The 24,733-nt window shown below is 36.2% G+C and overlaps 2 protein-coding genes across 6 annotated transcripts; both read right to left on the bottom strand.

The window, feature by feature from the left end:
• Window positions 1-473: 473 nt before the first annotated feature.
• On the bottom strand, window positions 474-24,669 carry TRAPPC13 (trafficking protein particle complex subunit 13). 4 transcript variants are annotated; one of them, XM_075411830.1, is made up of 13 exons: window positions 24,578-24,669; window positions 17,942-18,010; window positions 16,962-17,061; window positions 16,284-16,368; window positions 15,411-15,538; window positions 15,204-15,276; window positions 12,051-12,095; window positions 8,897-8,914; window positions 6,523-6,656; window positions 5,171-5,369; window positions 1,988-2,088; window positions 906-1,053; window positions 474-815 (listed from the first exon to the last, which is right to left on the bottom strand). In XM_075411830.1, exons 1-13 carry the CDS (start codon window positions 24,621-24,623, stop codon window positions 711-713), a joined length of 1,251 nt encoding a protein of 416 aa, XP_075267945.1. In that variant the 5' UTR covers window positions 24,624-24,669; the 3' UTR covers window positions 474-710. The 4 variants fall into 4 exon arrangements, with proteins under 4 accessions (XP_075267945.1, XP_075267944.1, XP_075267947.1 ...); XM_075411829.1 differs by having other exon boundaries at window positions 906-1,056; XM_075411832.1 differs by lacking the exon at window positions 8,897-8,914.
• SHLD3 (shieldin complex subunit 3) lies at window positions 19,702-24,646 on the bottom strand. 2 transcript variants are annotated; one of them, XM_075411837.1, is made up of 3 exons: window positions 24,333-24,401; window positions 22,545-22,717; window positions 19,702-22,432 (listed from the first exon to the last, which is right to left on the bottom strand). In XM_075411837.1, exon 3 carries the CDS (start codon window positions 22,295-22,297, stop codon window positions 21,551-21,553), a length of 747 nt encoding a protein of 248 aa, XP_075267952.1. In that variant the 5' UTR covers window positions 22,298-22,432; window positions 22,545-22,717; window positions 24,333-24,401; the 3' UTR covers window positions 19,702-21,550. The 2 variants fall into 2 exon arrangements, with proteins under 2 accessions (XP_075267952.1, XP_075267951.1); XM_075411836.1 differs by lacking the exons at window positions 22,545-22,717; window positions 24,333-24,401 and adding an exon at window positions 24,578-24,646.
• Window positions 24,670-24,733: the final 64 nt, after the last annotated feature.

Raw genomic sequence — 24,733 nt, forward strand, 5'->3', positions numbered from 1 at the left:
CTGCCCATTCACAGCATGCCCTGTATCACAGGTATGCACAACTCTGCACCAGACCGCAGATAATTGGGACAGAATTGCTGTATTACTCCTTCCCAAAGACGGAGCCACATCCAGCACATTCTTCAGGGAATACTCTATTTTCTAGCTGCTAGCACCTCAGCAGTGCCAGCTGCACTCTCTCATCTCATGCCTTTGTTAGGCTCTAGTTCTTACGGCTATGCACATCCCATGCAAATATGCTGCCACGCCAGGCACCCCTGAAGTATTTCTTTTAGAGGTTTGGATTCCAGGAACTTGTCTGTAAAAGGCCAGTTCCTTGAAACTGAAGTAGTTTTGTCAGACCCACAATTTAAAAACTGTTTAAATGTTTTAAAAATAATTAAAATAAAAATAAGTACAAAGTGCTACTATTTCATATCAGGCTCACCCCCCACCCCTAGCTGATGTTAATGCAATATAATTTGCTATAGCTATGCTTTTTTCAAAGGCTTTATTTTCAGTAGATAAGATGCACATGCATGTTTTAAAAAATTTTAAAACATTCAGAAAACTCTCAGACCAATTAAATAAGCATAGTTCCATTTATAGATATATAGGGATTTGGTTTTGTTTGTACACATTTGAATAGGATTCGGCTGCAAAAACATGAAGTTGGTCAAAAAAAAAAAAATCAAACAATGAAAGCCCAGCAGAAATACAGACTTTTTTCTTCAGCTTTGTTTGACTTCTGAAGAAACTACACAGACTTGTGCAATATCATCATACTCATATGTTCTCTTCAAAAACGTGTCTGTAAGTCTTAAGCCAGAGACACTCTAGAAAGGGAAAATATAAGAGCTGTTAGAAAGAACTACTAAGATTGTAAAACAGCTATTTTATAACAAAACTACGCTACAAAGACTTACTTGCAATCCCTGCACCGAAGACAACAGTGTAAGTGCAAGATGGAGGGATGAACTTGGGTGCAGCTTTCCAAGTTGCCTTCCTGAAACTCCACACCAGTGGATCGAATTAGTATTGCACATTTCTAAAACCAGATCCATAGTCCTTTCACTGCTAGAGAAAATTGAAAAACAAGAATAAACCTGTGGGCTTTTGTTAAGCATTCAAGGACTGCAGACGTGTAAAAGCTTGATTACTTTATTATACAGGTTACTATTAATTAAGCATTTATAGATAATTACAAGGTGGCAAGCAAGATTTACTGTGATGCCTAGTAATTCAGTTGCATACAGCTTTGTCCGACACGAGTGTCCTGTAATGGGTCTAGCAATACTGGGTAGCATAACACTGCTCACATTTTAGATGGAGTACAAGGTTTTCCTGAGAAGAATTTGCAGACCAGATACATGCTTTAGTCCCTGGCTTCAACTTCTATACAGAATTACTTTATTTAAACGTCACTCTTGCAACCCTGTTACAAAAGGCTGCTATAGATCCTAGTGTAAACACAAGTCAAAACATGGATAAATATGTTCAAAAGACTACGGTGACAATATTTAGCAGGCATTCTAGCAGTGGTGCAGAACTAGCAGTAAAATTATACTGGATACAAATGAAAATGTTTATTCTGATAAAATTACTTGTAGTTAAAAAAAATCCTACATACACACTCACTTGGTTATTAGATGAACTAAGAAGAACTAAGATGATTTGTGATTTAAGTATGGGGTGCCATCTTCAATGATACTGCAGCCAGTTCCGTGGAATTCCCCTACAGCTTTTTGCCAATAGTATTAACAGATCATGTTGGAAGTTTTTTTTGTTTTTTTTGTTTTTTTTGGGTTTTTTGTTTTGTTTTGTTTTTTTTTGTTTTTTTTTGTTTTTTAAATCACTGTAATCCAAAAGATATGTTTCAAGTAGTTTCATATTGCTACAACTCATAGTAAAGAGTAGGTTTGAGTTTCAGGAGAAGGTATTGAATAATGAAACAAAGTCACAACTTACCCACTCAGGAAAAACACAAAAATCACAATTACATTATTACCTGCAATTTGTTATTTTACATGTAATGTCAAAAGGTTCTTCCAAATTTACGGTGTCTGGTATTGTCTCCAAAGAAAGCCTCACATCGCCATAACCAGGAGCCTGAGAAGGTAAAAGAATGTATATTCTCAGATGCTAGACAGTAAAGCTGAAGTTTCTTCTATTCAAGCTGTCATTTACTGCAAGAAGCTTGGAATGAGAGGAATTTGACGAAAGAAGTTTGACTCTTCGTGCGTTTGGTTTGCACCCGAATCACAGCAGTGCTCCATCCACTTCCCATGACCACCTTCTTGATAGGTGTAGCAATTCATTAGGCAATGATGATCTTTATTACTAAGTTTTTCAGATAGTTCCCATCCTTAAATTTTGAATACCCATATACAGTTCCTGAGAAGATCAGCTTTATTCTAAGACCTGTCAGACAGGTAACAGATACACTATGGACAACATAAGTGCAGTTTTCCTGCATAAACCCATCACTATTCCACATCCTAAAAAATGAGCGACTCTTAATTCTCATTGTCCTTTCAGTCCTCCAAGCCTCTGCCAAAATAATTAATTGTCACCGGTTAGTAAGGCACACGATATGAACACTTGTCAACTACCCAGTTCTGTCAAGAGCCAAACACATTTCATACGTTCTGCTAACAAATCTATGACAAATATCCAAGGTACTACCAAATAGGGCTGATTCAAGATGGTAACCTGCAGGTAAAAAGCTTTAGATTTTCAATCCCCACAAATGACAGATCGTACAGAAAAAACAGGAAAAATTTGTCCTGCCTGACAAGGCTTAGCTGTGATGCATGTTCCAATTCTGCTGATAGAAGGATGCTGTAGTAAAAGGTACATTTACAGCTTGGTTAAAAGATATTCCTGAAGAGATCCAGAACACCACTGACTGACAGGCTGGGAACAGGTTTTAGTCATATACAGTTCATTACAGATTCAAGACGGACGATATTTTAGAAAGTGTATTAAATTGGACACTGGAGTGAGCAAAGCGATGTTGAACTGATGGAGACTTCAGACCACCTTAGCAACAGATGTTTGGAACCTTTCAAGAAAGACAAGTAATTATCCAGCACCAGAAAAAGGCATGCATTTTCAGCTGTATTGGGTGACAGAAAGGAATCTACGGGAAGAATTATACCCAGTTCCCTTAACAACAGCTAGTTTGCCATAGCATTGGACTCTTTTGTAAGAGATACATTAAGAAGAAAAACAATACAAGTAGCATTTTATAGAATGAACTTAGCAGCAATTGACCAAATCAAGACAGGATCAGAGCAGAGAAGGCCTAAACCAGCACATACCTGTTGGCCTTAACAGTGAGATACCTGCAAGGACTGATGGCTGGAGGTAAAGCCCTTACAGTACCACCAAAAGCCAGAACATGGTGTTCATCCAAAAATGAGATAATTGCTCAGAGCATGGAACCAACAATTCCTTGCTTGTGCTACTTAAGAACAGTGTTCTTTAACTTTGGCTGGTTCTAGTCTAGTCCCAGACTGAACGCCACTGAGCAGGTGCAGCACCCTTGGCATACTGTGGACTTGCTTCTGTCTTTTTGAATGTAGTTGTGAATTCCAAGACCACTCCACAAAAAAAAACACAAATGCGGGAGTGATCCAGAATACTTGTTTCAAAAGTGCATTCCTGATCTGAACCAAAACAATGATAGAGAGGCACAGTACAGGTAAAATTCTGGGCCTGTAGGGGAAACAATGGTTATACGGCTAGTAAATGGATTAGGGGAAAAATGATGGAAGGTGAAAGGACCCTAGAAATTAAATAATTTGATAGCACTGAAAAGATGAGGAGAAGACAAGAGGGACTTGCACTGCAACTCAGAGGGGAAAAACCCCCAAACTGTTGCTTTTCCAAAGAAAGATGTTGCTCAAAGTACACAAAATAGCTTGTGTTTCTCTCTTAATCACTAGCACAAAACCATGATAGATGACTAAATCCTGGAATGTGAAGGTGTGTTAATCACCACTGTGTTTCAAGTACAATTCTCCAAGGTTCAACAAGAAGCGATGCAGAGTGAGACAATACTGATTCAGGGAGGAGGGGAAAAAACAGTAAAATCTGTCTTCAAAGCGAAACTGTAGAAAAGGTCAGCTGAAAATGAGACAGTTTATTAGTTAAAAAACAAGCATCAAGTTTCAAAGTAACAGGAGTAACTAAGTTTAGAAAAAAAGGGCAGTTTCTAACTTAATGGGGCCATACAGACACTGAACACCTCAGTTAAAAACAAAGACAAGTTTTAGTGACATAGCTGTGAATTTCCAGGATCCAAGTTTGCTTGCCTAGTTCCAAGTCAATGTGACCTCCCCACAGAATTGCTTGATATTGTAGAAGATGGGAGTGGGGGAAGAGACAGAGGCAGAAACCTAATTACAAGCTTTATAAACTCAGACAAAGATTCAACTGTCAAAGCTTTTTTACTTCTCTCCCATATTACACCATCCTCAATTCAGAAGATGCAAGTCAGGTTTAGGCATTAGACAGGCTGTGCAGCTGCCTTAAGCAAGCTAGTAATTACAACTTAAAATTCATGAACAATTTCTAAATCAACCAGAATAGAATAGATTTGATCAAAAAACTGTGGACATGAAAGATAAATAGAATTGTCCTATACAGAAAAAGTGCTAAAACGTCAATATGAATCAGGGAGCTAAAACGTCAAAGCTAAAACGTCTATATGAATCAGGGAGCAGACTTCTGTGCCAACAGTTAGCATACTAAAGGACTTCTTTTGTCAGTGCTTTTCAGTTTATTGCCAAATTGCATTCCAGAAGTTAATTTTATTCTAACCAATGTATTTTGCTACACAGGTTACTTGATTCTGGCAATTCAAGTGCACAGGCCATTATGTTAATGTTGTTCCGTGCTGTGCCAGAAAAGAAATCCTCAAGAAAACAAAATGTTGCCATTCTCATGACCAAAAGGAACAAGAATGCTTTTGTTCATCTACAGCCCCTTGGAATAGTGTTTTTTCCACATTTCACTGACCAAACGTATTAAATAACTTTCTCAAATATGTATACAAACATGTGAATTCAGAATTCAGTCCATAAAGTAAGCAGCTTGCACTTTTTCTTCAAGTCATTATTAAATTGTTCATTGAGTTGCCTTAAAAATGGATGCCAGGTTACACTGTTGCTTAAGCTAAACTTACCATTCTTTGGAGCTGGCTAGTTTGCAGCCTTCCTCGTTCACCCAGATTAGTTTTCCACACAATGTCCAGTTTACCAATCACTGTCACACCCTTTATCACTCCAGCTTTCTCTGCAAATTCTTGCTTTGGTTTTAGGCAGTATAAGTACTGGCGCGTATCCATAGGTTGTAAATAAGTCCTTGAGCCAAAAGTAGACTCACTAAAAAAAAAAAATCATTAGGTCTTAATTTTAACAGTTATTTTTATGAAGACTTAAGAAGCCAACCTTTTTTCCTATCCCTTGCCAGTCTTACTCTGTTTGTATTTTATTCATGGCAAGACACAGATTTCTTTTTGCATTTTCACAACAGAAAACAATTCTAGAATTTATGTAGCATCAAGGACCAAGGGTAAAAAAATTGATTCGTCTGAGCCAGAGAGAACCGAGGTGGAAATACACTTTGCTACACTATAATTTATTATCTTACATCTTAGCATTTAAACAATGCTGGTAATTTTACTCCTGCTATTTGGTTCCCTCCCAGTAAATGAGCCTAAGATTCCCAGTCAGGATAAGAACCATCACAGCAGATACAAACACATTGTAAGTGTAAGTGCTCCACTATGCTGCAGGTGAACCCTTCAACAGCCAAGACAGATTTTTCACTTCAGCCCCCACTGCAGCAGCACCCACACAGCACCTCCTCCAAGAGCTCAAGCAACTGCAAAGCACAAACAGCCAAAGTTAACTTCTACTCAGATACCACAAGCTTTTGCATCCACAACAGTTTACTCAACACAGAAAATTCTTCTGGTATTTGGTGTTTTACTAATTGACACTAAATGACATTGAATTCATTTCAGCATTTTTACATTCTAAGACCCTACAAGGGTGTTCCACCGATTCACCTTGACTGCTTCCATGCTAGATCTTGATTAGAACAATCAAAACCAGTTACCAGTCTACTATAATGAAGCAAGGACAAGTCAGATGGGTCCTGTAAGGCTAAATATGTATCCACAGACCAAGTCAGAATCAGATGTGGGCTAAATTTTATATAGGAGACACTGAAGAAGTAGTATGTTTTCATGTTACCATCTCATCCATGTTACCAATTATTTGAAAGGATTAAGCTGGGGATTTCTCTACTAGGTAGAATGACAAATTTTTAAGAACAGTTTCTTGTAAGAACAGATTCTACAGAAAGAAAACTGTAACAGCTTTTCCACCTGAATACATAACAGGAATCTGGTCTTTTTAATCAAGCAAAGAAGTACAATCCTTCTGTTACAGACAATTCACTAACTGTATGCTTACATCTCATTAAGTCATAATATTAAGAGCTTTAAAGTCACCCTGAATCCGAACATACCTTTCCCCTGCTGCATCAACTGTGTTCAGCTCTGCAACATTGTACATCATAGATGGCTCTAAGGAAACCTTCTCCATAAACATTGGAGAGGTAGTGATATTCTGAATCTGAGCTTCCAGAAACACTTCATCTGTCTGAAAAAAAGAAGAGTGCAAGTTCATGAAAACATGATTAGTGTTATTAAAAAAAGTAGACAGTCCTATTGTTAAAAAAAAAAGTCATGTGTTTAGTTCATGCCTGCAAATCAAATTAATTAATGCAAGAAAAAACCTGAATCCCAGTAACAACAGGAGCAAAAGTGTTAGTCAACAGGTATCTTGCCAAACAATGGATGTGGGATAATTTTGCTATGTTCTAGCTATTGCTTATTTGTAATGCATCAGATCATGACTTCCCAAGACTTTCTTCAACTCAATAGCAACCCAAGTCTTAATCCAAATTACTAAAATATAAAAACTAGAATAAATGGTAAGGAATTGCAGTGCACAATGACATGCCATGCCAGATTGCTAGCACATCAAGCTGTACAAAAAAAATTAAAATAAGTGTGTGTGTTTTTCTTTAACTGAAGTAAAATAGTTCAGGTACATGCTCTGCGATTTTATTATTATTCTGAAACATTGATGTACTGGCTAAAGCAAAAACCAGCCTCTTCTCTCACTCAGCTTTATCATGCCAATGGTTACCGATATTATATGTATCCAACAATTTAACTGGTGCTCTACCTTCAAAACACCCTATAAGACATACCTCTTAAATGAAGGTAATGCCTGAAGATGGTACATAAGGACCAACTCTAGTATAGGAATTAAAGCTACAGACTATTCAACTTCAGAAGCTGTAAAAAACACGGAACTAGAGGTGGTTTTTTGCCTCATTGCTTCTGTGGAATTGCAGACCACTGAAGTCACTTTGCAGCTCTAAAGTCTCAGGATAGAATAATTACGGGAGGCTCAGTCTACCAGAGATATGAGCCTTTGGAGAAGTCAAAAACAAAACCAAAGTGCCGATTAAAAAAACACAAACCATCAAACCAAACAAACAAAGAAAAAATGGCAGCAGGGGTGGGTGGGTTTACCAAATCTGCATTTACAAGAGAGTTATTGAGTCAGGCAGTTGGACTAGATGATTGTTGTAGGTCCCTTCCAACTGAAATATTTTAGTCTAGAAATTCAGTATGAAGCAGTTTAGGTATTTTGTTATGGTAATTTAACAAAGTATTTTTATGGGGAAGGTAGAAGGAAGCTTACAGTTTCTTTTTAATCAGTGTAAATAAATGACTTCATTATACAAATGGAGTCCTGCTTGTAAATTATCAAAGTGGTACAAAATAAGTAAAAATATTTTTGTGTCAAAAGGCATTGTGTTAGAAGGAGAAATATAGAATAGTACTGTAACTACTTGTTGTGCCTTATAAACATATCAAACACAAGCCAGATGATAGCACATACACAGTAATGAAAACTGTGCAAGCTCCACGGGTTACGGACAGACCTCACACTGGCAGGGGGAGCTGGAAACAGCCCCAACTAAAACATGGCTCTCACTAGTCATTACTACTAACACCTGACTGTCGCTTAAATTGATACTCTTTATATCCCATAAATCCATTGCTCAAAGTGTCCATTTGCTCAAATTTTAGTTGTTTTCAATGCAGCAACCATAGGCAGAAATTTAGAAAAAGTTAATTTGAAAGGAAAAAGGAGAAACAAGCAGCATAATGAAAAAGCAAGTTAGTTTTGTATTATTCCTGAGTTGGTTTAGTATCACCTGGTTTAAAAAAAAAAAAATTCCTCAAGTACTACAGAAGAATTTTATTTTAATACAAGGCACACCTGAAAGTGAAATCAGACTGCAGAAGTATCACACTAGCTCATCAACTGTCACATGCAGTTAAAAGCTGGAAAGTGCAGTTCCAGCTAGTGAAAGGAAGGAAGAACATCCAACTGCTGCTCTCTCCTCAAACCCACTGTCTCCACCAATCAGATGTGAAAAGTTCTGTCACATCTCACACAAGCAGTGCTGCAATAAAACCTACATTACTATGGGTCAAAAGCAGGAAAATTTTAGAAGGTATTAACTCCCATTTTCAGATAATGAATCTAGTCAAATCTTGGTAGGTATGTTATAGGAGGACCCCCACAAGCAAGAGTCAGTAATAATCAACTTTTAGTTTCAACAATGGGTATCAAAGAAAGAGCTAACCATTTAAATGATTAGCTGCACATATAAAGATGGGAAAACATCAGTTCATGATATGCAGAACAAACATTGCTTTTCCATTATGTTTTCAGAAGAATGTCAACAACAAGCACAGAGGCAGATAGGCAATTAAAAAAGCATACATATTTATAAAAAAATAAATAAAAATTACCACAGAACTGAGGTCACTCTAATGGGAAAATAAAAAAAGAACACATTAGAGAAATTAGGGTTAAATGTTAAAGAAAAAGGAGACTAACTTTCAAACAAAATGCATTTCTGCATTTTTTTGCACCATCTAAACAAGATAGCATTAGTAAGACAGAAACATAAATAAAAATGGATGCAAACAAAGATGACAACTACGTTTCTATTAAGTTATAGCTAGTAAGGTTACATGGTTTACTAGCTTTGCTTCAGAACCAATCCGAAGTAGAGCCTAAGGCACACAAGTTACAGATAAGATACGGTAGAACAAACGGACCCCAAAAGAAGAGTTAGTTTTTGAGCAAGTTTAAAGTTTGTCCTGAATTTAAATCCATGCAATGGGTTGTATACGAAATATAAAAACATTCCTTGTCATTTTACAGCTAATTTTAAGTATCCATATATTTAAGGTCTCAAAATAAAAATGATACAGCAATGTGTTCTAGCAAAGCTACAGTACTGCAGCTTATAATAAAATTTGGCATAACACAATCAGAAAAAACTCATTTTGAATTTCCATCATTTGAAAAACCAACTTTAATTGCATACATTGTTTTCTTATGTATCTGCATATTTGTCTCCCTGTGCATGCTTGCAGGAACAGAACCTTTTACATAGCCTTTTCCAAGGCACACCAAAGTCAGTGAGAGACTTTCTATAGACCGGGGCAGGCAATTCAGTCTCAGGATTGCAGCAGGTTAGGGCGACAGGGCATGCGTTCTATGCATGAATTTCAGTGATCAACTTGATTTGGATGCTACTGCAATATGAGCAACAAGCAAGAAAATTAAGGTTCAACATCATTCCTTGTCTGAGAAAAAATGAAATTATGGATTATAATTTATAGTAGAAAATAATTTTAGTGACAGACTTTATGAATAGAAAGCATCACATCTGTAATATTAATACTAGCATTTTAACTGGTTAGTCAACCTTTAAAGACCTTTAGTTAACTAATAACTGACACCTACCATTTTTTTTTCTCCCCTGCTACCAAGGATAACAGTCTTTCTTAATATTCAGGATGCAGGTCTTGGTGCTTTCAAAGCAATGTAGTATCACATAAAACATCTAACCAAAGATTTATTTCTAGGGTTTTTTTTTATTTTATTTGACTTCTGTGGTCACAACACATAGCAGCACTTTAGGTGCTTTCAGAAGTGAAAGATGAATGGTCCTATACCAGTTTGCTAGGTAAATGAAAATGGCTCAGTTATTATTAGGATATTAACTATATTATTAGGATTATATTAAAATCTTTAAAAATGTATCTTTTCAATAAATCACATAGATACTATGATAATAGGAGTTGTATTAATTCCTGAACAGGAAGAACAAAAAGCATCAAAGCAGCCTTCTAAACCTTTACCAGGAGCGACAGGGGGATGACACAAAACCAGAAAACCACAAATTATCAGCTCAGACACCAAAGCTTCTCATAGATCTGTATCATGAGGAATTGGTGGCTAACTGAGGAATGGAGTTTATTAAGTCCCCTAGCAAGGCCAGCCAATAAAACAATTATGTAACAAAAGAATACTTTTGACCTATGACAAAAGTTTGCCCAGAATTTACCTTAAACAGGTTTTTATTTCCATTCATTATGAAGTGTTTCACCACAAAATTAAATTTACACGTGAAGTATAGAGAGACAGTAGCATTTATCTGTCCCTTTTTCCCCTACCACATATTTTCTTTCTGAAATAATAATATAATTCACACTCAAAATGGAGGTTTATTTTGTTCTCAGAGGAACTACCCAGTTTCCTAGGATTATTTTTGTTCTTAAATCACAGCAGAAGACATTTCCAGACATTCCCATTTACAGATAACATCAGTTCTATACAGCACTTAACCAGTGGTACGTGCTTACATTCTGATTGTACTCAGGTATCTTACACCTGGTCAACCTATGGATTGAAGCCTGTTGCCTAGATAGATGTAGGAAGATAGTTTTAGGAAATTTTTTTTCTTTTTCTCTGTAGTATGTTATTTAAATTGCTAAATAAATAAATTACATGCTATATATTAAATGTGTCATAATTTACATGATGTTCATTCACAACAGAAAATCTTTTTAAGAAAATCTGTTTAAGAACACCAATGAAGGTTTTCAACCAAATGGCTAGCACTGTAATAATTGCCTGTATTTCAGAGGTAATGACAGAAGTTTAATACCCATAATGGAAGCTGTCAAAGTCCTTTGCAAGTATCCCTCTGAACTTCGTACAAACAATACAGACTATGATGCTCACAAAATTAAGCTAGTTGCTCACTATCACAAAGCACGTAAGTGATAATGAAGGAAACAAATGTCCTAACTTCCTATGTAATGACATATTGTGGAAGTTTATACCCTCAACAGACCTATATAATACATACATCCACAGGGAATGTCTACAAATAAAAAGAATGCTGTATGCAATTTGTAAGAGTTTCCACTACCTGTATCACCTTCAGTTACAATTCTTCCTATAAATAGCTAAAGACAGATGCCTAAGTATGTCCAAATAAACATGCAAGGCATCTATAAGATCATTTAGTTTTGAAGCACTTTGTATAACAAACCTAGAAACTAAATTATTGAACGGAGGGGTCATATTTGCATTGGAGAAATTTAAGTTTAAACTTCCCCTATGTAAATATGACCCCTCTGTTCAATAACGTAAATTTAAAATTCATAGAATCATAGAATGGTTTGGGTTGGAAAGGACCTTATATATCATCTAGATCATCACCAGATTTCCCCAATCTGGTAAATTATTATCTGTTTTGTAAACAATTAATCTCCCTTACAGTAAGTACCCTATCAGTGTAAATACACAAGCAATAACTGAAAGTATGTGAGTTCAAGGTAAAGCAGAAAATACGCAAATTTGTCAGTCAGTTAAGGCCCTGACACTTCTGCCTTAGTTACCATCTCTTTCCCCACTTCATCAAAAATATATCTATTTTTAAACTAAATTATATAAACCCACCACCTTATTTTTTCCTTATAGAACTGATCATCTTTCTCAGAAATATGTGTATTCAAGAAGCTCTTTGAATTTAACCACCTAATATGAACTAATAAACCCAGCACACCAAAACAAACAGAAATACACACAGCTCTCACTTACCTCAGCGTTGTAGAATTTGGTTTTCACATCCAGTGGTTTAAGAACCTGAAAACAATGGAAAAAAGGCAGACTGACAATTGGTTTCTCAGCTTCTGCATAAAGTGTTTGTAAGTGCTAGGATCTTAACTAAAGTGCTATTTTTGGTTTTGATCTTACACAGAACAGGTGCATAAATGAATATATGATACAATCAACTCAGCTAAAACCTCACAATTCAGAGTATATACTCACTGCCTCTTACTTGCACACCTGACTGCTTTGCTACTAAACAGTTTTCTCAGATTGACAATAAATACTTCTCCACCTAAGCACTGGCCTCTTATGAAAGCTGACAAATCCAGGGCACTAAGTAGATGAATGTCTTTAAAACAACATTACATCCATTTTGTAACCTGAAGTGGTCTGCGCTTGCTTTCAAGAGTGAGCAAGAACAATGTAATATTTACAACTTCTTCAGTATCCTGAAGCAAGCACAAGTTGCTGAGGGCTTCTCCAAAAATACACTACTCGTGATTAGATTGAGCAACAAACCATCACTAGGCTTCACTTCCTTCTTGAAAATGCAACTGTTACAAGAAATAAAGAAGCCAATAAATCACTTTAATCACATGAGATTAAATCAGCAAGAGCAAACAATTTGATGATATAAAAAGTGCTAATAAAGTGTTCATTCTTAAGTGCTTGAATTTTGTGCATAAAACTACTACAGTTAACACATTCAAACATGAAAAGTATATATGCTGATGTAACTGAAAGAAATAATCTTCTACTATACTTGCAAGGAAGCAAATTTAAATTATTGTGTTGAAGATATTTATTCCTCTTTACACAGGGAAACTTTTCTTTTGTGTACACGTAAGTGTACTTCATCCCGAGAGACCCTTAAAGTTCCAAGCTCTGAACACATATTCAGCGCTGAAGATTCCAGTTTAAATAGTCTTCACAGAGATTTTTGCACTATAACAGGCATAATGTTCAAATCTTTCGAGTAATCACAACTGTCTCTCTAGTCAGAAAAAAAGTCAAAATTTTAATTTAGGTGCTTGTTGGTTGAGTGTTTTTTTCTGCCAAATATTTTGCTTCAATTAACTTCTTACTAATTTCCCTAAATGCTGATGTTTTCTTACTCACAAATAAAGACTTTCCATTCATTCCAGTAAATTTAAAGTGGCATTCCAGTAAAAATCAAATAATTATTGTGAGGTTCACTCTCCCATCCCCACCCACAAACAAAACCAACCAAACTCTAGAAAGAATTGTTCCTTCTCCATAATTGTTCTAATTACTCAGAGAAAGGTTTGGAGACAAAAAAAAGGCACTATTGATCAGTACTAAACTACATACAATGGTTGAAAAAGCAGCTGTTTAAAACTAACTGAAACACCAGTTCAACTTAAAAATCCTAGAAAACACAACTGAAAAAGTCGACAATCTGTCAAAGAAAAAATAGGTTTTTTGTTATAAAATAGCTGGTGCCACCTTGATCACCAGCAGCCATCCATACCTGTTGCAAAGACATTGTTTGGTTTTGGTTTTCTGTTTGTTCTCAGATTTTATAGCTGGTGACTCCATGTCAAATTTGAAAAATAATAATCAAAATTGCTCAGTGAAGTGTTTTTCTTGTAACGAATCAGAGAGTATTTACAGAATGGTGTTAAAGTCTATATGTACTCTTTGCGAGGCTCTTTTGCTTCCTTCCTTGAAGGAAGAGCTTCAAATTTGACAGATAGCTGGCCTTAGTTATTTTGACATTAAAGTTGCTTGTGTTGCATTCAGTTAAAAAACACAGAAATTACAATATGCACGTAGCCCCCTGAAATATGTGCAGAAATAAGCTTCCATATGAAATCTAAAGGAGACAAATTGGTATCTTTAACAATGCTCTGGCAAGAACAATGGTAGGGAAGGGAGAGAAGGTGAGAACTGGAAGCCTGCCGATGCATACGTTAGTGATCAGAGAAAACTTAGAGGGGACAAGGGGGCAGAGGGAATATTGAACTCTTGGGGGACAAAGAATGGAGAAATTGAATGGGAAACAGTTTCACAAGGACAGCAAGACAAAACACACAAAGACAAAAATCAGCTTCCATAAAGATGAAGAAACACTGCAGAGTTTCTCAGTTCAGAGGAAAGTGCAACATGAAAATTGGTATGGAATGATTTTCCCTAGAATTGTCTGGAAACACCTTTAACTGATCAATACTCGCCATTTCAAGGCCCACAAGTACTAACTGCACCTGGGTGCTGTTCATCTATAGCGCATGGTCATTTAGACTTCTAAAGACTGAAATGCTTTTTTCTGAAGTATCTACATAGAATACTAGAGAAGAGCAAAATGAAATCACCTGCAACTTGTAAGAGAGACAGGTCTCAATTACATAGCGCTCCTGTATTGTCACACACTCTGTGATAGTATCTAAAAATGTACTCAGTAAAGCACGTCATCTCATCCTCCATTCTATGGGAAAGAGGACATAACTACCCAAGTCAGCATATTTCTCTAAAAAATAAATAGCCATTAAATACACAGCTAAAATAGATGCTTTCCTACTAGAACCCGCCCACAGATAACAGTAATTTTTTTTCCTGCTTTTCTCAATCACTCTAATCTCAAGTCTGTAAATCTGTATGGTGGAACAAAAGGTTTCAACTTTATCAGTTACTTCTGTGGATATTAGTCAGGTATAACACACTAAACTTCTTTGCTTAGTTTCCTTTAAAAAACAAACTACTAAGTTCCAATTTAAAAAGGTTACACACGCCAAAAAAAAAAAAAAATCAGAATTTTACAATCTAAACTTAAAGGTTAGATGTGTCAAAGTCAGAATGAACCATATTTGTTCTGTTTAAAAATATTCATAAAGCTAGCTGCTATAAAAAAGGGGGTTTTTTTAATTAGTAGATTTTTCTTTCTCAATAAATGAATAAAAATTAGAAGATGTGATATTTATTATTTCTGAAATATTTAACTGCATGGTAATTAGAAACCACCAGTTCATGTGAAGTTTGAAGTGATGTTTTTTATTGGTTCACTTTTAAAAGACAAACAGATTTTTAGTATGTAAAAGTGCTTTTGAAGCATCAGATGTTTTAAAATGGGTTTTCCAGATTCACCCACTTACTAGAAGTAGAATAGAATACTTCATGCAGTACCTGAAATTTGAAGAACTTTCTGAAGTACATCTTCTCTCCTGTCTGCGTAGTGTAACTCACTGCACAAACTAAGCTGAAAGAAAACAAACAAAAAAAAAATTTAATTACTTTAAATATTGTGCCTATATCAAAGCAGCAACAGAACAGCATGCATGTGCTGCAGTTTCATTTAAGCTTGTTCACTCATAGAAAAATGCAAAACTTTACATGTGTGTTCCTATCTCTTTTACTTCATGATGGATCACATCATCAATGCAACAGTCAGGTTTAAGTTCTGCAACTGCTGCACTAGAAGCTGAAAGGTTCAAGCGCTGAGAACTTGTCTGAAGATCAGCCTGGGGACAGGAGAAAAAGCACACTGGTTAGAACTGCAGCTGCTTAAAGCAATCTAAAGAAAAATAACTTATTTTATAAACTACCAGGTTTAACTGAGCATTTTGTACTCTACATACTTCTATACATATATTTTAACTAAGATATGTTAAGATGATGAGATACTTGCCAAAGCGAAAGATAAGCTCTAAAATACATATAAATGGTCCAATCCTTTAACATGCAGCTTATAAAATCTCTGTTTACTTTTTACATTGAGTTCCACAATAACTTCTGGAATTTCTATTGTCAACACATTATTTGTTCAGCAAAAAATTTTAAAACAACAATGCACCAGAAAATAACTCATTTGAAATAGAAGCAAAATACAAGTCAATTCATGCTTTGACTTGCATTGATGACAGAGACTTGCTTTGACGACCTCACTGAAAGTGCAAGTAAGCAAATATAACTAAAATTTTTTAGCTATGAAAATTTAGCTATACCAATTCTCCAGAGAAGCTTTATAACACATCAATTTTTTGATACAATTCTAGTTTTTAATTTTAATCTTTAAAGATTTCTATCATCCTTTCCATTTCTATGTCTTACTGTTTCCAATTTCCAGATATATTTTCTGGATTGGAAAAAGCAACAGGTATTTCCTAAAGTCTATACGCTAGCATTAAAGATATCAGATCTTGTCAGAACATACTCAGCGTATTATATTTTTCTATAAATGCAGTGAGTAGATTTATCTTCACATACCTTCACCAATATGTCCTTGACAACTTGATTACTATCATTGTGTACACTAATGTAACTGGAAAAGGTCTCTCCCAGAAATATATTCCTGTATTTTAAAAAAATAAAAATAAAATATGTTTAGTAACAGTTATTTAAAAAATAATACAGAACATTTCACTGAAATCCCTTTAAGTTCTAACTAAAATACAGAGGACACACACATTTGCCAGATCAAATCCTAAAAGCACATTGGCATTTTCACACTCATACTTCTAAACGCCATGCTTCTATGACAAAGAACTTCAGAAGAGAACAAATAAATCAGAATTTTTTTCTAGATAAAAATCCAAGAAGAATAAGAAGATGGCTTACAGTACCCACAAAAATTACTGCAGTAAACTCTGCTAGTATTAGATGTGGTTTATAGTAGCGTGTTACATTAGAAATTCACCTACAGCTGCAAATTTCTTTCAACTTTCAATCCTTATTGCATTCAGAATCAGCCTACAGACAAGGAACATCAGGCAGCACACATTTATATATTATGTCAAATTACAAATCAAGCCACAGATTATTTTAAAATCATTTAACGTCTCATTGTATAACAAATATGTTCAAAAAGAAAGAGAAGTAATAAACACATTATCATTAAATGAATCCTAAAACTTGCATGTTACTGTTACAATAATTCATTCTTACCCAAAATTCTGAGGCAAAGTCAGCATTTCTCCTAGCATCAAAGTTTCTGCTCCCTTTACAGTAGAAGGATCATCTTTCATGAGCTGGTTAAATAGATTACCTGTAGAAATATCAAATTGCTAGTATCTAAATATCTGCTAAGTCTAAAGCTTTGCTTATATTTAAGTTTTGACACTTAATCACTTATTTAGAAGTAATTTATTTTATACATACTTTTACAATCAACTTGTTTAGGGATGCAATGCATATCTACAGGCCTACCTAAAAATTGTAACTTACTTCCAGATACTCGTGTCCAATAAATCACTCAGTATACACACTGAAGTGCGCAATCCCAAAGGCATTGCTCAAATTAACATTAAACATTAAGGGAAATTCTGCCTAAGTAAAGAACGTTACATAACAGAATTAATCAACTCTACCTACTTTCTTCCCCTGCTTGCTTTGTATTTCCAAACAATCCTTTTTTCTTGAATCTTTCCTTTGCCTCTTTATTATACGCAAGTTGTAGACTACAACTATTACTGGGGGACAGCCTAGGGATTTCCAATTTATGATTGCGCACCAAGCACAACACAATTCAAAAGCAGTGATTCTTGGAAAATAATCTTCCACAGAACATTTGTAAGTTGGTTCTAATTACCAGGGCATTTCTTCCAGACAAAGATGATAGTAATGCCACACTTTCTACAACTGCACATCTCTCTCTCACAACTGCCTTCCATCTTGTGTGTTAATTGCTCAGACTTTGAGGTCACGTGTTTGCAATACCACCACCAAGCTTCCAAAGCTGCAGGTCGAGAGTTATAGAGTGCACCTTGGTATTCTCCTACAGCCATTACCAAACATAAAACATACTGCTCTTTCAGAATACCGTCTATGTGAAGTCGTAAGACTCTTCTGAGATCTAAGTCTCAGATGCTCACATTGCTTAAACCTGGTAATATGTACATAATAATCAGTCAGTAGAAAAGACATACCTGGCAAATCTCTTTCTTCACAAGTCACCGGAATATTAGTGAATAAAGTAGGTTTGGTTAGCCTCATAACTGCAAAAATCAGAAAATAAGACATAGGTCAACGAAATAAGGTTTTTAAAATTTATTTTTCTAAAAGTATAATTTTGTCTTGCTCTGCTTCAACCAAAAAAACCCACAATCACCAAATCTTAGCCTGAAAAAGGGTAACACCTTTTTGGATCACCTGACCTTTTTCAATATAATGAGTTCCCTGCTACTCTGAGATCCAGGAGCACTGGTGATGCCATTGCTCCCTTTTGCTTTATTCCCCTGGTGCACTAACATTTACTGCTTTCAATCTTCTGTGCTAAAGTTCTTATACCCGTTACAGTGTTAAGTGCTTTGTGGACTTCAGGAGAAGTGCACTAGTTTCACTTTTTTGTGGACTATTCTCAGCTAAGCACCTGTTCTGTGGTCCTGGTTGCTCTAGAACAGGACATGATGACTAGTATGGACCCTTTCAGTCAAATTCCAGGCTATAAGAAATTGCATTTACACTCTAATCTCCAAAACAAATGCAAGATAGAGTTACAAGTCTAAAAGCCTACATTACTTATAGAACTGCATTTTCTTTTAGTCACAAACTTTAAACTCCAACCACCAAAACCATCACAAAAACCTTGGGAACATATTTACAAAAAAACCCTACTTTATTCATACTGACAAAACCAAAATCATTGAGATCTTGCAATTAAAAACCCTCTGCTTCAGGAAAGTGTTATTTTCAAAGGCTATTTTAAATCAGAATACTCAAAGTTACATGATTATTGTTTGTATTACAGATTTAAGATGTTGCTTCTTCAAAGAACTCCTTCCTATTCATATAAACCAATGGCCCTAATCTTGCATACAAGTTCCCATGAAAGCATTCACACATGAAACAAAGTTGATAATTTGTAACATTAGGTGTTGACTTGAATATGTAAAAATCACTGATTTGTTTTTCTTTGAAACTTAACATAAAAACATGTAATTTCTGAAAACTAACAAATGAAATGAAAGGGTTTCTCCTGACTGCAACAAGTCAATCAACATCCCTGCACTGCCACATGTATTGTGCTTTTATCTTCGTTGTACTTCTGTACATCTTATATGTCCAGTCTGCATCCACTGTTTCCAGTTGTGTAAAATATTCAATTACTTCAATACACATATAGGTGTAGTAGCCGGTATTGGTTCACAAGAACTTCCACTACCATACAGCAGACCTATGCAAGTTAGCATCGACACAAACAAATCTTAGTTTTCACATTAAAGAGGCAATAAATTCTCTTTATTATGATGAAAAGCTGAAAAACATGACCTCCGAAGGCTTCAAAGGCAGATTAAAAAAAAAGAGGTCAATAAAGAGGTGAACCTACAGCCTCAAAATCTACAAAACAGAGTAACTGGAGAACCAGATTCAACACTGAAAATGAAAAAGATAAATACTGAATTATTCATGCATATGAACCAAGCATTTCTGGAACAGTTCAAAACGAAAGTCTGGATTTCAGCTTGTATATTGGTGCTACCCAAAACTTTAATAATTCTGTAGAGAAACCTAATGTGGTGTTTGCTTCTTGTTACATGACAGTTCTCCAGCTGAGGTGCTCACAGCTAGCAGCGCATGTATCATTAGTCACATACAAGCCAACCCAGAGCAGCTACCACTGAACAGTGACACCGATCTCTCCTTCTGTTTAGTAAGATGTTTGTTTGGCTCTTTGTCAGTATATTAAATAAATATAGTGGGACAGTATTATTGGCAGTTACCTGATTTTATTAAACTCTACAGTAAGCCCATATAAACTAGCACTTGCTGATTGTTTCTAAAGGAACAGTTACAGATCAAGTTTAGTCACGTTTAAGACAATAAATAAACAAATAGATCATGGAATGAAGTCAAAACACAAATATATGTAGATTAACATTTAATAGGACTACTAAATTAATATGAGAAAATATTGTATCTTTGCAGGATGACCTCTCATCTCTTTTCTTCTAAGATCCTAGACACAAAATACAACACTAAAAAAAACTTCAAATCACTCTGCATTCTACTCCATTGTATCTTTAAAAATGCTGACCCACAAAGAAACTTTGTTACTATCAGTGTTAAGCTCAGAAAAATAATTTCAGTGAAATAACTTGGCTATGCAAGCTTTAAAACTAACAACAACCCTCAGTTACTCGAGACAGCATTTTATATCAATTTTGCTAAGTAGTAAATGTCACAAACATCCCAAATGTCAATGCAAAATCCCCTTAACATTCAAAGTTTAGAAATACATGTCAATGCTCCAAACTAACCAATATAATTAATTTTAAACTACAAAAAGATATGTAATACCTATAACAAAATACAATTATTCCAGCATAAGGATGTAATCAAAAGAAAAATCTAAGTAAAAGTCCAAGGGGATTTTATTTAGTTTTTACACAGAGGGAACTCCATTATACTTACATGCACTTTTATTAGATCTGTGTTAGTGATAATCTAAAAATCTACAAATACCATTCACTTATTTTCCCCCTTTCCAGATGCCAGAGACCTTGACCTCCAGCTACAGCAAAATTATCTGGAGTTACCAGGGATACCTAAGAGAAACAAATAGCCTTGCAGTCATACTGATCCCAGTTTAACTGTTCTACTGACCCTGCAAATATCGAATTGAGCAGGGACAGCATGACCTTGAGCCACTTTATTTTTTCAGGTGACCAAACGTCATGCTGAACTCGCCCTTTTACCACCATGAGATGCACTCAAATCCTCAGAGACCTTTACCTTCCATAATGACAACAAATAGAGGTTTACAGACAGAAGTCTGATTTCTTAATTTCCTGACCTGCAGCTGGAAGACAGTGCTTTCTCATTCCCCAGTATAATTAGAGACAAAAGACCAGAAATATCAGGGGAAAAAAATCTTATTACCAAAGTCATAAACCAGCAAGTTGTTAATTATTTTTCAGCACACAACTGCCACTGAAACTTTCATTAGTATTTCTGTGAAAATATGTACAACGTTACTAAGACAGTATATACATGCAATAGAAAGCAAGTCTGTATTTCATGCAAGGGCTATGCCTTCATTGAAAAAACTCCACACACTACTTCCAGGAAATAATCAGATCCTGAAAGTCTCAGTGTCAAAAATAACTACAGATCCTTATTGCAATTAAAAACAATTCACCGAAAAATATTCTCCCTTCTCCTAATTTCAAAGAAGCACAGTGAGGATGCACTTTGCTTGACTGAAAGCATAGATTTTATTATCTGATACAGCTTGCCATAACAGCCTGGATTTTTACTTTAATTTTTTTCCTTCAGACCACCAAGGTAGAGAAAAGCTACAAAATGCAGTACTCAGCCAAACAGAAGCTTTGTAATCTTAATAGAATCATTCATAAGTCTCCTGGTGAAACAAAGTTAAATATATATACTATTACAGTTTAAAAACTGTCGCAAAGTAATATTAAGTGGTTTTCTGCTCATTAATTCATCGGTATTTCTAAAGTTTGCACATTCTAAGCTTCTTAAAAACTCTAGTACTTCAGACAGCAATTTTATTACAAAACTCTATCTTACAATTATAAACTAAATATAATTCCAAATTTATGCACAAGCAAATTCATTTTCTCAGTAAGGCTTAGCTTTTCCCTAAGAATATTTCTAACATATTCACAGTATAATATATCACAGAAAATCCATATCTGTCCCACAGATCGTTGGATAGTAGCATTGCAAGATGGCAATTCATTCTGCTTGATGAGTCTATTCAATTTTATCCAGATGTCCTCCAAGTTCTGATTGTTACAAACAGACTGTTCAATTGTCCACTTTGCTCTGTAAAATGCATGCAGTTTTAGTCTTTCCAAATTATTTTGCAGTTCTTGAGATAAAGGAAGAATCTTTTCTTTGAGCTTAGGGCTAGGGAGAGAGACACTCCAAGATCTTTTCAATTTTTGTTTGCCATTAGTTGGTGCTTCTTGATCCTCCAAGTTAATTGGCTTGTGAACATTTTCTGCTTTGACTATAGTCTCCCCATGTTTCACATTAGACTGAAACTCAAGTATATTTTTTGTGCAGTCATAATCAGGAGACCCTGTAACATATTCTGAAGGTGTAGAAAGTTGTTTCAATTCTTCTGCTTCCTCACAAGAAATCACAGGTGGTTGCTTTTTTGGTTTGAGGGGAAGTCTGTATAAATCATTTGGAAACCAGGGTGTAAATCTTGGTAACTGGCGAATGGGAAACTCTTTCACTGCTGCTTCTGCAAATTTCTGCAGTTTCATTAGATCTCTCTGATGTGGTCGATAATGCAAGACCACTTCCATGCTTGTACAGTAGGAATCCAGTTATTCTTAAGAAAAGGAACAGTCTCTTGATTAGGATTCTGTAATCTAGACTGAAACATCTTATTTATAAGAATTTCCTTGCCCCGTGCTGCAAAGATCAGTGGAAAACAGGACCTAAAGCAGAAGTATTATAAAAAAAATAAGATACTACCATACTAAGAAAAACATTGCTAGGATATTTTACAAAAAAGCAACAACATGTAGTAAAAATAAGCAAGATATGTACCAGAACATTCCACTTTATCCAGGCTGAACATTAGTGACTGTATTCCATCATCAGCAGTGTAACTTCAGTACGCTGAACGTTATCCATGTGCACGTGGTTTACTCAACACTGTCCCTCCCAAGAGTATTCCTTTACCATCACCATCTCATACTTGCCATCTGTCATTATTCTTCCTTTATTTTTGTGACGCATATTAAAAGACATACAGCTGCCTGTTTTCTCAAATTTATCAGACAAATCTATTTTTTTTTAAAAGTGTTTTTCTGATACACTTCAACATTTTAAGCCAGGACATCCAAAGCAACTAGAAAACACATGTGTTACAAAAACCCTTCCTGAAATAGTACTGACTGATATAGCAGTTTTTAAATCACAGGTTAAAAGGGAAGTGCTATAGGCAAATTAAAGTTGTCTGCTTCCATTTTATACTAGAACTACAGATTTAGTTTTAGTCTCAGAGTTTCCAAGTAATACATGCAGCCATCCTTTTAGTCCTTATGGACTTGATAATTGCTTAATTTATCAGGCTTTTAGAATAACAACTAAGAGATTCCTTAAGTCCTTAAAGACTTTATACTTTCATACATATTCGCTGTCTTTTACACAAAGATTACATTAAATGCGGGGGGGGGGGGGGGGGGGCAGAGAAGAACTTCAAATTCTACTAGGAAACCTAACGTAACATGCTCTCCTGGTTTTTCCCCCCAAACAAGTTTGCCAGCATTTAATGTTCCCTGCCAGAGACCAGCAATATAAAATTACGCTACAGTCAATAAAATCTAGTACTGCTCAATCATTACACTGTTAAGATTTTGTTTAAAATAGTCACAATGCAAGTAAACCCCAACATCTTTCTCACTTCTTTTGCAAAATCTACAGCCTGGACACTGAACCAAATTCAATACAAGCCCAAGGACTATATCGGTTTTTGCATAAGCAAAATAATCCATTATCAAGCTTTTTGCTTTGAATAAAAATGCATTTGTAACATCAGCTGACAATGTTTCATGTTCTCAGGTTTTTGGCTTTACTGTGTGTGTGTACAAACAAGAAAACGGGCTTGTTGATCTTCAAATTATAGTTAACAGATTTTACTGTGACATGCAAACACCATGAAAAACTCTCACCAGGAGCACTGTAGAATTAGTAAATGCACAGAAGATGGGCTCTGACGTCATCTACACACCTGCACTAGTTTATCCACCTGAGCAGCCTCACTGATTTAGAATGCCTGCAGAACTGACATTTTAACCAACTGTTTATTACTCCTGCTTAACTAGCAGCATTTATTTTACAAAAAAAGCAGTTAGAAAAAAATAAAATAAATATCATGTCTGTTGGTTGGAATACAGTAAAAGCAGATTCAGGCTTTTCAGTGTTTCCAATTTCTGACTTACTGGTACCCAACTGCCAGCAGAAACGACCAAATTCTTTACAGGGCTCTCTTGATTTCTGTATTAATTCCGCAAGGTATGCAAAAGACATGCACATTTTCATTTTTCACTGTTTGTGGTTGCTGAATCAAGGGCGTAAGCCCAGCAGCTGCGCACTAGGCATGAAGTTAGGGGGGAAAAAAAAACCTTTAAAAGGGGAATAAGCAAGCAAACAAAGGAGACGGCAAGCAACTGGAAAGGAGATTAAAAAATAAACAGTATTTTCTTGTAACTGCTGGTCCCATCACGCAAGATGCCCACACGTGTGCAAGGCCCCTGCCACCCGTAACAGCTCGGCCCCGCCCCATCCGCCTTTTACCCTCGGGCACCTCCCGCCCCACCACCGGGCTGCGACCTGCTCCTGAAGCGGAGGGAAGAAACGGCCTCGCCTCCACAACGGACGCGCTGCTTCACGACCGGTTCGCAACCAGGGGCCGCCGTGAGGAGCGGGGGAGGCAAGGCGAGACGGGCCCCGGCGCGGCCCAGTCGCTCCCCCAGGCCCCGCTGCAGCGCCTCGCTCCTCAGGACAGGCCCCGGGGCAGGGCGGGCACCAGCAACCCGGGAGGGTGGGTGAGCACCGGCGGGTCGCGCTGTCGGTACCTTTCAGAGCCAGCAAGTGCTCCTGCTTGGGCTGGTTAACATCCATGGTCCCAGCCTACAACCCCTACGGCAGGGCAGACGGGCCAAGACGCTGCCGGCAGCGGAAAACGCTCGGCGGAGAGTGCCGGCACAAAGCCCTGCGCGGTTAACACCGCC

The sequence above is a fragment of the Opisthocomus hoazin genome, chromosome Z, assembly GCF_030867145.1.
Source record: "Opisthocomus hoazin isolate bOpiHoa1 chromosome Z, bOpiHoa1.hap1, whole genome shotgun sequence".
In the NCBI taxonomy this organism is placed as follows: domain Eukaryota; kingdom Metazoa; phylum Chordata; class Aves; order Opisthocomiformes; family Opisthocomidae; genus Opisthocomus; species Opisthocomus hoazin.